Source organism: Macrobrachium nipponense, chromosome 9 (genome assembly GCF_015104395.2).
Source record: "Macrobrachium nipponense isolate FS-2020 chromosome 9, ASM1510439v2, whole genome shotgun sequence".
Taxonomy (NCBI): domain Eukaryota; kingdom Metazoa; phylum Arthropoda; class Malacostraca; order Decapoda; family Palaemonidae; genus Macrobrachium; species Macrobrachium nipponense.
The window spans coordinates 78,166,606-78,182,609 of NC_061110.1; the positions used below are offsets into that span (position 1 = coordinate 78,166,606).

Here is a 16,004-nt window from a genome sequence, read left to right on the forward strand (position 1 = left end):
TGCCGACTTTCTCCATGAACAATCCTTGGAGAGTAGCGTCATATGTCTCCCTTCCAAGATGGTCTCATCTCCATACCGGAGTTTGGAACTCGAAGAATAGAGGACTTCGAGTTCTACCCGGAAGGCCTACAGCCTCCCTTCATAGGCTACGCTAGGCTCACGCCTTCGGCTATGGTTAGAGATGACAGGGTACCAAAGGAGACAGTCCTCTATTCTCGGGACCAGGCCCAACGAGAATGGCTTAGATGTCTAGACGACATGGACTGTTCGAATACCAAGATCCAACCATTCAAAAGTCCCTTTACCATTTTTCACGATGGACGAAGGTACCCGCTCCCCTTTCCTTACCAAGATAGCGAGGTCGACCATATCAGCAGCTCAGAAAGGGGAACCCATGCCTCAGCTGAAAGAAGCAGACCCACTTCTCCGTTGCTCCCGTCAATTGGAGAATTATGGGACGACTTGCCTAACACTTTCACAGCTGGCAAACTCAAACCTGACTGTGCTATGGAGCAGTTTGGTAAAAGAAAACTGCCCAGGCTCCCTGATAGTCTTATTCAAGCGGAGTTTGACTCGAAAACACGACTAGCCAGGTCAATCAACCTGAGGGCTATGTCTGAGGTAGCAACCATGGCTTATGGTTCAGAACCAATTTTAAGCTTATGACCAAAGCCCTGACTCAAACGGTGCAGTCAGACATGTTCGAGTTTGCCACTGCTAGAACAAATTGCAGAAAGCATGTTTTGCTAGAGGCAAACCATTCGGCATGAACCGAATAGGTTACTTTCTTCTAACATCTGGGGCGCAGATCTCTTCCAGAGGCTATGGTAAAGGAAGTACAAGCAGAGGCTACGAGGTTGAACCAAAGCCCTTAAGGGGACCGTTGGGGTCTTACGGCTAGGAAGAAGGCAAGACTTGACAACCAAAAGGTAAGGGACAAAGGAAGCCTAGACGTTTCCAACCTTACCAAAAGAAGCAGCCGCGCTTTCCCATTCAAACAAGTTCCTACAGTGGCCGTTTAGTGCAGACAGCCTCAGCCCTCCAACGTCTCAAAGGTCAATCACAGCCTATTTAATGTGATATACCCCTCAGCCTCAACCCTCCACCTCATACGCCCATCTCTCTCTCCAGCTTACAATTCCAGCCTTCGAGGGAGTCCAAGCTTCTCAGAAGTATGACCGCTCGAACAAGGGAGGCAGAGGTAAGCGGTCCTTTCGTGGGAGAGGATCGGGAGGCCCCTTCAATAGGGGGAAAGCACTTCAGAGGAGGTCGAGGGGGTTACCAGAACCAATGAGGAACTTCAGGTAGGAGGGAGGCTGTTTCACTTTCGCCACCGGTTGGAAACTTCAGCCAGTGGGCTCAGAGCATAGTGTCAAAAGGGCTGGGTTGGAGCTGGTTGACGAACCCACCTCCAGCCAGACCTTTCCGTCAACTTCCTTCCAACGAATTGACAGAATACGCAGAGGACCTCCTTCAGAAAGGAGCTATAGTCAAAGTCAAGAGATTAAAATTTCAAGGTCGCTTGTTCAGCGTCCCAAAGAAAAGGCTCAAACAAAAGAAGGGTAATCTTAGACTTGTCCCGCTTAAAACTTAGCCATCCGCTGCGACAAGTTCAAGATGCTCACGATCTCACAGGTGCGGACCTTACTTCCCCGTGGGGCCGTCACCACCTCTATCGATCTTACAGACGCCTACTATCATATCCCTATTGCAAGACACTTCCGTCCGTATCTGGGATTCAAGATAGGAGACCAGACGTTCTCCTTCAAGGTAGTCCCGTTCGGCGGGCTCAACGTGGCACCCAGGGTGTTCACGAAGCTAGCGGAAGTAGTAGTGCAACAGCTCAGAGCTCAAGGGATTATGGTAGTAGCGTATCTCGACGATTGGTTGATCTGGGCCCCATCAGTCGAAGAATGCAACAAGGCCACACTGAAAGTGATCCAATTCCTAGAATTATCTAGGATTCAAGATAACAGATCCAAGTCCAGACTCACCCCAGAGTCAAACTTTCAGTGGCTAGGCATTCAATGGAATCTATCCTCACACACTCTGTCGATTCCATCCACCAAAAGGAAAGAAATAGCGAAGTCAGTCAAGCAATTTCTAAGTCACAAACTAGCATCGAGGAGAGCTCAGGAAAGAATCCTCGGCTCTCTCCAGTTTGCTTTCAGTAACGCACATCTTAATGAAAGCCAAACTGAAAGATCTAACCAGGATCTGGCGATCTCGAGCAAATGTCAGGTCCAGGGACAAGCTATCCTCAGTACCTCTGATTCTAAAGAACCGGCTTCGGCCGTGGGCAAAAGTCAAGAATCTGTCAGTGTCAGTCCCCTCTTCAGTTCCCTCCACAGGGATTACCATCCACACAGACGCGTCCTTAAGCGGCTGGGGAGGGTACTCCCAGGTCAAAAAGGTGCAAGGAATTTGGTCACCCCAGTTCCGTCAGTTCCATATAAACGTACTGGAGGCAATGGCAGTCTTCTTGTCTTGACTCTGAAAAGATTACGCCCACCAAGGTACTCCCACATAAAGCTAGTCTTGGACAGCGCAGTGGTAGTACATTGCATAAACAGAGGAGGCTCCAAGTCACGTCATCTAAATCACGTCATGATAGCCATCTTCTCCTGGCAGACAAATTCAGTTGGCATCTTTCCTCCACCCACATAGCTGGTAGTAAGAAACGTCATAGCAGACGCCCTATCCCGATCAGTACCCCTAGAGTCGGAACTGGTCTCTAGACGAGAGTTCGTTCCAATGGATCCTTCAAAGAGTCCCAGGGCTACAGGTGGATCTCTTCGCATCACAAGCGAACCACAAACTACCGTGTTATGTAGCCCCCAACCTGGACCCTCTGGCTTACGCCACGGACGCCCTGGCTCTGGACTGGAACAACTGGGAGAAGATTTACGTATTCCCTCCAGTGAATCTCCTTATGAAGGTCTTAGACAAACTCAGGACATTCAGGGGTCAAGTGGCTCTAGTAGCCCCAGACTGGCCGAAGAGCAATTGGTACCCCCTGATCCTGGAACTGGGTCTTCGTCCCCTTCGGATCCCCAGTCCCAAGCTCTCCCAGTCAGTACAAACGAAGACTGTGTTCGCTTCCTCAGGGATTCTCAAAAACCCCTAACTTTATGGATTTCATGAAGTTTGCGGCAAAAAGAGATGCGAATATTGACCCTCAGAATATTCTTTTCCTGGAATACGATAAAGGATTCAACTTTGAGGCAGTATGATGCTGCCGTCAAAAAGTTAGCAATCTTCCTGAGAGAGTCAGATATCAGAATCATGACAGTTAATTCTGCTATATCCTTTTTCAGATCTTTATTTGAAAAGGGTTTAGCAGCTAGCACGATTACGACAAACAAGTCAGCATTGAAAAAGATATTTCAATTTGGATTTAACATAGACTTACAGATACCTATTTCTCGTCTATTCCTAAAGCATGTGGCTAGGACTTAGGCCCTCTGTCAGGCCTACGTCAGTTTCATGGTTCTTTAAACGATGTTCTAAAACTGGCTTCCGAAACCGATAATGACACATTGCTTCGTTTATGATGCTCCTAAGAAAAAACTCTGTTTTTATTAAGCCTAGCTTCAGGAGCAAGAATTTCAGAACTGTCTGGCTTTATCCAGAGATCCGGAGGTCATATTCAATTCCTTCCCACGGGGAAGTGCTACTTTATCCGGAACGTAGCTTTTTAGCAAAGAATGAAGATCCTTTGATGAGGTGGGAACCTTGGAAGGTACTACCCCTTCCACAAGATGTTTCCCTTTGTCCGGTTTCAACCTTACGAGCCTTTCTATCCAGGACCTCCTTCTTCCTCATCGGGGCCCCTCTTTAGGAGGGAAAAAGGTGGTACTTTATCACTAAAGGCATCAGGCAACAAATCCTGTACTTTATCAAACAAGCAATCCTGACTCCTTTCCAAAAGCACATGATGTCAGGGCAGTAGCCACCTCAATTAATTACTTCCAACATATGAATTTTGCTGATTTAAAGAAGTATAACCGGATGGAAATCGCCGACAGTGTTCAAACGTCACTACTCCTTAAGTCCTTGGAAGATCTGAAATTCCCAGCAGTAGCAGCGGGTAACATAGTTTCCCCTGACTCTAGCTAGATTATAGTAGAAGATTCAGTCCTACTTTCTTACCTGCCTCACCCAACAGTCGTCTATTCCTGCCTTGTCATTAACATTTACCTTGTGTCTTAGCTGCTTTATGATTGTATAGTGCCCTTTTGTCTGGTTAGGGGACACTCACATCTGATTACCATAACTGATCTCATAGATGTTATCCCCTTATTTTTATGCTAGGGGATACATCATAATGCAATGGGTTACGGGTTTTGTTTTCTATTAAGTCATATACATTCCTAAGATATTTATTTTATCATTGATCAAATATTTATGTAAATTTATACTAATTGCTATTTCTATTTTTGGATACATGTTGTTACACAGATTTATTGTGGGGGGGGGGGGATAGGTAAGCATTAGGTTCACCTATGGCGATATATGTAAAATTACCTTATATTATCAACATTTAATTAGATTAAAGGCTAATTTAAGCATAATTCTGATTTGTTTTTAACTTGGTACCCTGTATCTTTTTTAGCAATTATATTCATTCTTTTATTTTGTATCTTTTATTTGAGACCTATTTTGTTTTATTATATTTTATTTACTTTGTTTACAAATCTTGTGCTGTTTCTCTGGTACGGATTTCGCGCAAGCGACACGAGCTGAGCCCAGAAAAAGGATTTTGACGTAAGGAAAAATCTATTTCTGGGCGATGGCTCGTGTCGCCAGCGAAATACCCAAAAAAAAAACCCACCCCTACCCATCCCTTCGCTCAAGATTGTCTGCTAACTTCAGGATGGCCACTAGAGGCGCAGCAGTCGCAAGCATGGGATGGTGTAGTAGTAGTACGAGCTGCTCCCTCTGTGGGACGGCTCCCCTCTTGGAGGGTTTTGTAGTGTGGGAGATTTCTATTGGCAATTTGGCTCGTGGTAGTGGTCTCACTCGCCTAGTGTTCATACCGACACCTCCTAGAGGGTGAGCGAGTCAGTCATACTGACCTTTTTCTTTATTTTATTTATTCTCTGGTATGTGTTAGTACATTTACCCTAGAAATAATAGATTAAAGGATATTTCTGGCGACACGAGCCAATCGCCCAGAAATAGATTTTTCCTTACGTCAAAATCCTTTATATACATAAAACCATAATTTTTGCATATTTTCATCCTAGGTTGTAGTAGGAGAATCTGAGGGTTTATTCATGGAGCAGCTACAGAATTCTAGAAAGTAACAAAGGTGCTTCACACATGAATACAACTAACAATGTAATTTACTTGATTTTAGAAAAAGGTTAGTGAATGAAATGCATAAAACTGTTGCAAAAATGCAAAATTGCAACAATAGCATAAAATACCAACACATAATCAAATGAATTTTATAATACCTGGACACTTACCATTTTCTCTATAAATAAATGAGGATCTAAGAAGAGAGAATTAGAATGTGGAAGATTCATGCTCTTTTGTGGTCTTGTATACAAAGTTGGAAGAGTACAAGTTAGTAGCCAGATCAAGGCTGGATGAAGGTTGTTGCATGGCGAGTCTTCCCTGTGATCCAAGATAGGTGTGTCAGTGTCATCCTGAAAAAAATGTAAAGGTAATCAGAATTGGAAAAACTTAATTTCACACTAATCGGCTCTAGTATACAACATTGATTTCCTTTAAAATCTCTCATAAATGAGTCAAACACGTCTCAGCCAAAGAGGATATCATCATTACATGTCAGACAAAGGTAATGGAACTGCAATTTTAAATAAACAAGATTACATAAATAAAATTAATATAATACTAATGGACAATACCAAGTTTCAGGAAATGGAACACCCAAATTACATGACAATAAAACTGAAGAATAAGTTAACAGATTTCTTAATCAAACAAATAAGGTTAGAGGTGAAAACACCTACCAGTTTTTTCTCTACAGGCTCCTCATATGGGATTATACAGTGGACAGTGGACCCCCGTACTTGCGTTCTATGGATTCGCGGGCTTGTGCATTCGTGGATTTCTCTCAGGAACATTTCCCCCCATTATTCATGAAAAATTCACCTATTCGGGGTATTTTGCTATGAGAAATATCCAGAAATTCCTGTTTTTTATTATCAATTTGATCATAAAATGCACTTTTTGTGATAAAATTATTAAAAAACCAAGTATACAAATTTTTAGTGGGTTTTTCTTGAGTTTTAACTAACAAAATAGGCTGTTTTCAGCATTTTTATAAGGCTTCCAACTATTTGCAGATTCTAACTATTCACAGGATGGGGGGGGGGGGTCTGTTACACATCCCCCCCCCCCCAAATACAGGGGGACCACTGTATATTGCCTTCCAAAAATACATAGGGGCAAAATTCCCTTACGAATGATTCTCTCATCAACAAATACTCACCTATAAATTGCAAAGTATGTAGTTCCTTCTTGAACTTGGGCCTTTATGTGGTCAGCTATGATGTTGAGTCATTCTTCCAGTAAAAGAATCTCCTGTACCTTCTTTAGACAAGATTCTATCCTTTTCAGTGTCAGAAAAAAACCTGAGATATTATCATCATCCCCAAATATACAATCCTCCAAGAAGGGATTGACCAAGATTTCTGGTGGTTCACTGGAATACTTTATTTTTATACTAACAAGAGTGTCTTCCTGAGGTCCTATGTGTAATGACATTCCAAATTGGCACTGAGAAGCCAATCATCCAAATACAAGGAGATTCTTACCCTCTGTAGGTGTAGCCACTTTGTGATGGAAGCCATCACTCTGGTGAAAACCTGAGATGCTGTTGAAAGACCGAAGCAAAGAGCATGAAATTGATAAGTCCCTCCCTCGAATATAAACCTGAGGTACCTTCTTGAATGGGATGAACAGGTACATGGAAATACACGTCCTGTAGGTCTATAGACGTCATCCAATCTCCTGGGTGAAGGGACGACAAGACCGAATGGTTTGTTTCCATCTTGAATCTTGTCTTCAAGATGATGTGGAGAGCACTGACATCAAAGAGGCCTCCAGTCCCCTCATGACTTGGGGACCATGAACAGGCGGTTGTAGAAACCTGGAGAATGATGGTTCTGCACTGGTACTATTCCTCCCTTTTCTAAAAGAGACATGAATTGTTCTGCAAGAGCTGAAAACCTTTCTGACCCTTGCGAATAAGCTGTCAATACGACTGGAGTGTTGACTAAGGGAGGCATTCTCACAAAGGGGATGATATAACCCCTTTTCAGAACGTTTCACTATCAAGGTTTCTGCTCCCTTCTCCTGCCACACTTCTCAAAACAAAAGAAGTCTGGCTCCGACTTGTGCAGCAGGAGAAAGATCTTGGTCTGGACTGAAAGGGCTGTGCCCTCGGAGGAAGAGACTACTTCATACTAACGGAAGGAGTCTCCTTTGGTTTCTTGGAGGAATGAGCTGGAAGATCCTGAGTACTCTTCTTTTGCAACTCAGAAGCTATGTCGAGGAATGTAGACTCAGGAAAAAGGTGTTTCTTTATCCAGCAGAGAATACAACAAGGCTGATCTTTGAGTCCCCGTCACTCCCTTAGAGGAGTATGAGCACCAAAGCTCCCTTTTCTTCAGAGCTCCCAACGTATACAGGGAAGCTAACTCACAGGAGCCGTCTGTACAATACAAGAGTAAACTCCCAACCGATCCGAAGCAAAATTCTCCAGCAAGACCGAGCAGGATCTAATTTTGTGAACCAAGGTTCCACTGCCCAATCAAGAAAACTCAAAACTTCAAAACACTTTGAAGATGTTCTTCAGTAGATGTGCCAATTCCATGACCGAAAAAAAAATCTTTGCCAAAGTGAAGGCAGAACATCTGGCTGAATCTAAAACTGAGAGATCTCCTTGGGAAGAGGCACAGATTCCCAAAGAGGGAGTTTCCTTAGTAGCATACATGAGATATGTAACTCCATCTCGAAATGCTAAAGGGAGTAAAACTAAAAGTTCTGCCTTCATCCCTCTTCTCTGCTAGCCATGCTTCTATATCCTTAAAAGCTTTCTTTGCTGAAGAAGAAAGAAGCATCTTCAGTAAGTCGGAAGAAGCAGAAGTAGGCATATCCATGAATAAGTTGATGTGAGTGATGAGGGAGTGGTAGGTGAAAAGAAGGCACGATAAGCGGTCAAGATTCGCTGTCTCTTCCTCTTCCGATGAAACGGGGAGAAAGATCTGCAAGCGCTTGCGTCGTACCTGCAACCAATGGAGCCTGAGAAATTGTAGCTACTATGGGCGCCTGAGGGGGTTCTGCACCTATGGGCACCTGAGGGTGTTCTGCACCTGCACATGTGGGCACTTAAAAGTGTCCTATCCACTACTGGCGGCTGAGCCATCATGGGTGCTTGAGCCATCATGGGAGCTTGAGGCATCATGGGAGCTTTACTAAGTAAAGCTAGAATGCTATCTAGCTTCAACTGAATAGGATCCACTTCAGTAGAAGCAGTGGGAGCTACTGGAGGAAGAGGGTCCGATGGGCGCAACTGCACCTTGATGTAACTCTGTACAAGTGGCGCTACCTGGCGCTTGTAGACAGAAGAGGTTTCTGGCGCCAATGAGCACTTGACTGCTTCCAACATTGTGGGTGCCTTGGGTGCTGCAGGAGGAGCAGAAGCCAACAGTACTGAGTCTTGTGGAGCAGTCGAATAATGACGAGCCTTGGGCACTGGATGAGCATCCACTTCTTAGAAGCAATCAGAAGGAAATTGCTACAGAGAGTCCCGATGGCTGTCATACTTTTAACTTCTTAACAGGGACAGCAGGGTGCTCTGTTATGTCCAAAGAGGCCCTCTTATGAGACCGAGACTTACTGCTAGAGCACCAATGATGACAACGACATGGAGACGAGTCTTCCAAACTGGACAAATTATGCACTTACATAGAGATACCTTTCCAGTGGTTCTATTTTGCAACCTGGGAAACTACAACAGGTTGAACTGAGGGGGTGACTGCTCTGGGCATATCCCACCAACCTCCCTTGGGTTACCAGTTTGACTCCACCCATGTACTGGGGAGTAGGCCAGTGACCTTTGCCTAGGAGAGTCAATGGGATGAACAACCACCTCCTCTATTAACACTGCACTGTCACTTTTTGCCTTGTCCATCAGGACTTCCACTGATGAACCAAGCTGTTCCGTCATCTGAACTAAAAGAGAAAAATGTTTTTCAAGCTTTTCTTCTAGGCTGGCTGGCGATCGGGTTGGAACTGGAAGCGTGGGAGCCTGAAAATTGAGAAGGTGGTACAGCAAGAGAATTGGGAACTGGGGATAGAGAAATAGCAGGAACATTAGACTCCGATGATCCTTGACTAGCTGATTCCAAATTAGCTCTAGATGAAGCCTTTCTCTTTCTATCTCTATCTAATTTTCTTAAATGAGATTCTAAGTTCCTCCATGTTCTCTCATCCCAATCATTGACTCAATACATCTCACATTCACCAAATATACCTGTCCACAAGGAATGACTATCGTATGACTCTGGTCAACCTAATCTTACAACCATTTGCACAATGCCTAATGTTAGCAACGCTAGAGTCCAAATTGTTGAAAAAAGTGACACAAGTCGGTAAACAAGTCCAAATCTATCAAGTTCTTAAAAGAAACTAAATCTTGATAATATCGCCGAGTCAGCCAAAAACTACGCCATTAATACTTCACCAAATGCTGATAAAGAAAAGGAAAAGTCAATTAACAGCAGCTGACAACCAGTCTGTAGCCATCAGCCGGCAGAAACAAATGGAGCTCTCTGCCAAGTGGTTACTCTCTTCCCAGAAAGTGGGCAGGGTCATTGTTACCTAGCCAAAACAGAACATGAAACTGGTGCAATCAGCGAATTTCGGAAATTAACTGCCAGGCGAGTGAAACTCTTAGCTATATAATTACTGGGTAAGTCCAATAATTAAAAGCTTATAGTACTGTATTTCTTAAACATGACATATTTTTATCTATCAAATTGACTTTGAAACATACCTCCTTCTCATCTGTATTAAGAGGAATTGTTCTATGTCCAACTGTTAGCATGTGAGTTATGTAGCGATGCATCCACATCACCAGACGAGGGCAATGCTGAGATATCCAATTGTGTAAAAAATTAGTATTTACACTTTCTTTCCCGTGCATCTGCAAAATAATAAAAATCAATTGCTGCAATGAAAATAAGTACTAGTAATTTTATTATAGAATGATTGCCCATACACATAAAAAATCTGATAACTGTAATGGTTACTTGAGTCCTTGATGTAAGAGAAATAAATATGCAAACATTAAACTAATCCATGACTGTGGGTCCAATTCTTTTTATTCGAGGAAATTAAAGAATTGAGAAATTTTGAAGCACTCAAATTATAAGTCCATTTGAATATTCCTTCAACAATGGACTATGAAAAAAACAGCAAATTAAAAATGTTAAACTTTCCCTTCATCTCACAATTCAGTTCAAATGTACTGACTTAATACAAAAGTTTGAATCTGTGGCTGTGTATATTTTCCAAAGCCAGTCTCATATTTCTCAATACCTAGCTGGTTCCTGAATTAGTTCTAAATGAATCAAATATGCAGTACTCAGAATTCAGGTGCTGTAACTGGTCCCCACTTTGAAAACATTTCATGAGGAAAGTTGCTACCTATAAACTGGGAATCACAAATCTAGAATTTTGCTTACCATAAAAAATCTACCACCTGATCTACAAACAATTTACTCTTGACATCACTAGGTCAATATAACTCACCAATAATCAATGCAAAGAAAGGAAAAATTGAGAAATAATTATATAAATGCTGTACAATGACAAATTTTCTAAGACAATTTGTAATTTTCATAGCTACAAACCTGAGGTCTTAACAATAGGATAATTTTCTACCGCCTAGCTGGATCCGGTTAAATCACAGATGAAAAGCAAGGAATCTTGCGAGATCTGGCAACGCGTGCGTATATCGGGTGAAAATTGGTCAAAGACCATGCACCCACGCCACAGCGTTCAGTCTTTCCCAACCCAGGATGCCTTTAAGAAGACAGAGGGGCGGCTAGAGGTGGGCAGTGCACCGTTAAGACCTCAGGTTTGTAGCTATGCAAAATACAAACTGTCTCAGAAAATTTGTCATTTGTTCATACGCGAACAAACCTTCGGTTTTAACAATAGGATAGACTTATACTTGGAGGGAGGTACAGACACCCTAAACCAGCTGGGGGCCTACCCACCAGTCCAACTCCAAAAGAAATATCTACAGGAGAGGGACCGATGCCCGTGAGAAGCTAGATGTAGTGATATCAAACAACTCGGCTACGGGTTACCTACAATGATATAAGGGATGAATCATTGCATTATAGGGAACTAAAGAGAAACTTTGACTGTTCGATAAGAAACCAATGCACCAGGGTTCATTACTAATCCTAATTCCCTCTTGCTAGCTATGTGCTACTGAATAGAGGGTTTGATTATCTGTACACCAAGCAACCAAACTATCAGTATGACTACCTTTATCACTTGTATCAGACCAGTCCAGCAAATGACATGCCTATTCCTCAACCTGCCCGTAGGAAGAAGGAAAGGAAGAAGGAAAGGAACAAGAGAAAGAAAGAAACCAGCCAACTCACTCATTCCCTCTTCCACACAATCATCTTAGATAAGATACAAATGTGCCCTGTTAAGGGCAACGATGTGGGCAACATTTCTGGGTCGACCTGTGTTCGCCGGTGAAAAGGATCCTGCTATTCAATTTTCTAGTATAAATAGGTTCTAAATATACCAGAGAAAAAAGCTAACATGGTATGCTGAGGTTACTACCCTCGCGCGAGCACCCTAAGGGCGTCGGGTATAAAGTACAAGGTGAGTGGAAGCCACTATTCACAGGTCTCCTGCCAATTAGAGGTATCCTTTCCAAAATCCCTCTCATGGGGAGAGCTGACGCAACGGCTACTACTTCCCCCTCGCTACTACTGCTACTACCCGACTCGAGCGCCATCTACAATCCTGTTTTAGAACTCGTGAACCTACGAAGCATTTTTTCTTCCTCGTGGTTAATTGTGCATTAAGTGCTTATTTCGTGATGGCTTCTTCCGAGATAACTTCTGCACCAAAGTTGAGTACCCCAATTTCCGTTTTTCATAATTTATAAGGTTGCGGGACTTCCCAAATTGAAAGCATGAGCAAGAACGTGTGGGAATTAGGTACGCATGTTTTAGCTCAAATAAGAATAAATCGGATATTATTTGCATTAAAGGTACCTAATTCATGTGTTCACTTATTATTATTATTAGATATAAGTTGTAAAGGTACCGAACGTGCTCACGACATACTCAGAGGTTAGTCTGGGGGCTAGACAGAGGCCGTTCGAAATATGTTACCCCCCTCCCCAGCTCGTGAGCGCTTCAGAGTAATCTCAACATAATATTATTATCATGTTTGATAGGCTATGAGCAGTCTATTATTTAGTTGGAGAGAGAGAGAGAGTTAGAAACTCTCTCTCTTCCCAATGTAATTTTGCATGAACTATTATTTTCAAAGTAAATATATGCAAATATTTCTATTCATTAATTCACTGAAGAGGTGGAAGAGTTGCCAACCATCAGTTCAGCCCAAGTATATTAACCCTTAAACGCCGAAGCGGTAAAAAAAAAAATGTCTCCCGTGTGCCGGAGACGTTTCAGAGTGAGCGCGGGAGCGGAAAAAATATTTTTTTCAAAAAATCATAGCGCGCTTAGTTTTGAAGATAAAGAGTTCATTTTTGGCTCCTTTTTTTGTCATTGCCTGAAGTTTAGTATGCAACCATCAGAAATGAAAAAAATTATCATTATCATATATAAATAATGCGATATATGATAGCGCAAAAACAAAATTTCATATATAATTGTATTCAAATCGCGCTGTGCGCAAAACGGTTGAAGGTAACAAGTTACTTTTTTTTCGTTGTAATGTACACTAAATTGCAATCATTTTGGTATATAACAAATTGTAAAACGATAAAAGCAACACAGAGAAAATATTATCACAAAATAATGCATGAATTCGTAACGCTCACATATTTTTTTCAAAAATTCACCATAAATCTAAATATTGTCCTAGAGACTTCCAATTTCTTTCAAAATGAAGACAAATGATTGAATATTACTATACTGTAAGAATATTAGCTTACAAATGCAGTTTTCGACCATATCTGACGAGTTAAAGTTGACCAAATGTCAAATTTTTTTTATATATATTTTTTTATATGCAATTATTTCGGAAATAAGAAAAGCTACAACTTTCAAATATTTTTCGATTTATTCTACATGAAATTGCGCACATTTTCATATATAAAACTCTATGAAATGCCTAATATGATACGGAGCAAATATTCCGAGAATGGGACTTACGCATTTCGGAGATTTGTGGCGGAGAATCCGCGCGCGGAGGGAAGGAAAGTTTTTTTTAAAAATTCACCATAAATTTAAATATTGTGCTAGAGACTTCTAATTTGTTTCACGATGAAGATAAATGACTGAATATTACTAGACTGTAAGAGTTTTAACTTACAATTGCGTTTTTCGACCATTTCGGTAGAGTCAAATTTGACCGAACGTGGTTTTTTTCTATTTATCGTGATTTATATGCAAATATTTCGAAAATGAGAAAAGCTACAACCTTCAACTATTTTTTGTTGTATTATACATGAAATTCTGCACATTTTCATATATAAAACTTTATGTAACGGCTAATTTAAAATGGTGCAAACATTACCACAATCGCACGTATGATTTTTTCGGAAGAGTTACCGCGCGGACGTAAAGAAAATGTTATTTTTTTCATAAATTCACCATAAATCGAAATATTTTGCTAGAGACTTCCAATTTGTTGCAAAATGAAGGTAAATGCTTGAATATTACTAGAATATAAGCGTTTTAGCTTACAATTGCGTTTTTCGACCATTTCGGTAGAGTCAAAATTGACCGAAGGTTGAAAATTTGTCACTTATCATTTTTTATATGAAAATATTTCAAAATTGATAAAAGCTACAACCATAGGTTGTTTTTAGTTGTATTGTGCATGAAATTGCGCACATTTTCATATATAAAACTTTATGTAACGGCTAATTTAAAATGGTGCAAACATTACCACAATCGCATGTATGATTATTTTCGGAAGAGTTACCGTGCGGACGTAAGGAAAAAGTTTTTTCATAAATTCCCCATAAATCGAAATATTGTGCTAGAGACTTCCAATTAGTTGCAAAATTAAGTTAAATGATTGAATATTACTAAAATATAAGAGTTTTAGCTTACAATTGCGTTTTTCGACCATTTCGGTAGAGTCAAAGTTGACCGAAGGTTGAAATTTTGGCACTTATCGTTATTTATATGAAAATATCTCAAAACTGATAAAAGCTACAATCATGAGTATTTTTTTTGTTGTATTCTACATAAAAATGCGCACATTTTCATATATAATAGTCCATGTAACGGCTAATTTAAAATGGTAAAAAAATTATGTCAAAGTGACGAAATAATTTCCGAGATGTGTCACAGATACTTTTTAGTGCGGCAAGAAAAAAATTCGCGCTTGCGCGCCTGCGTAACGATTGTAAACAAAACAACACCTTGATCTGTGAACTCCCAGCATCCCCCAAGGTGCGTGATTCAAGAGTTTTCGGCTGGTAGGCCTAAAAGTATTTTTCCGCGAATTTTTAAAAAAACTTTTGTATGTCGACGTAAAATACGTCCAGTCGGCACCCGAGAGACAAAAAATGTCGACGTAAAATACGTCCAGTCGGCGTTTAAGGGTTAATAAGGTAGGCTAACTGTCCTTAACCGTTACTCTTATGCCTCTTTCCCTGACAGAGTTAAAGCTCTTCAGAGGAGATATCAATGATAAGGGAGCCCTTCTCTCTTTCATTTTATGCGATCTATCCTCCTGGCCAGTCTGAATCGAATAAATTCAAGTTTGATAGGTTTAGTTGAGGGCTACTGTCCGCATAATGATATCCTAGAGGAGTTTTAACCTGACGTTCCGAGTCGCTAGCAATTCCGGTTAGTCAGTTAGATCCATATCGGTTATTTTCCCAAATATATATATATATATAAACCCCTTGCAACTCTTTCATAGTGCCTCGTTATCAAGTATGTATGTATACCCACTATTATCATTATGCAATACTGTAATACTGTACCGTAAAAGGTCTGGTTAACATTCGTCTTGGCCTAGCCTCCTTTGGTTTAACCTTCAGTAGTAGGCTATGCCTCTCGATCGAGGGCCACCCCAACCGGTTGCTGTACCAACCACGACGGGCCATGGGCCCAGTCACACTACCACCCCTAGTGGTAGCCTACACAACCGCTAATAGGTAGCCACCTCTGATCGGGCAGGTGGCCAGACGTTCACGACCGACCACCCCCCTCCCCACCACCCACTACTAGGCTCGGCCCAGCCGAACCGTTGTAACTCGGGGTACTAGAACTCTTAGTGAGGAATGGCCGCTTGAGTTTCACATTAGTGGAAGGAGGGGACGAGTGAGGGGGGTGTGAGGGGTATTACAGTTCCGAGCTTATAGTTCCCCGGCCCCGCCGGATGACGGACATAGCTTCGGGTAATACATATGTTGCTCCGCCGCTCTGTTGTCTCTTTCTCTGACTCCTCTAACCGTGGAATTGGGGCAGGAGCCTTGCTCCCACCCCACCTCAGTAGAGGTAGGCAACGTCAGATATGGAATTACCTTCCCTTGATCCGCCACCTTCGTCTGTTCCACAGCCAGTGGCTAGGACAAAGAAAAATGAGACTTCAAGTGAGCTAAGCCTTGAGGGATCGTACAGTGAACAGCTCCGGACCCTTGCGGTGCCAACGGAGAGTGACTCACCCTCACATCTGCCACTGGAGTCTTGCATTAAACCTGCCATAGCTCAGTTCTCATTCTTTGGAGATCATGTAGGCGCCTACGTTCATATGTAGCCTTCCGGTCCGGCCGGACT

The 16,004-nt window shown here is 41.9% G+C and overlaps 1 protein-coding gene across 1 annotated transcript in view; it reads right to left on the reverse strand.

Moving 5' to 3' along the window:
* Positions 1-16,004, reverse strand: part of LOC135218026 (uncharacterized) — a 182,417-nt gene that overhangs the window by 36,047 nt on the left and 130,366 nt on the right. The window contains exons 8-9 of the mRNA XM_064254172.1: positions 10,037-10,186; positions 5,475-5,657 (exon numbers count right to left, since the gene is read on the reverse strand). Of these exons, the coding sequence (XP_064110242.1) occupies positions 5,475-5,657; positions 10,037-10,186 (333 nt within the window). The remainder of the gene's footprint in view (positions 1-5,474; positions 5,658-10,036; positions 10,187-16,004) is intronic.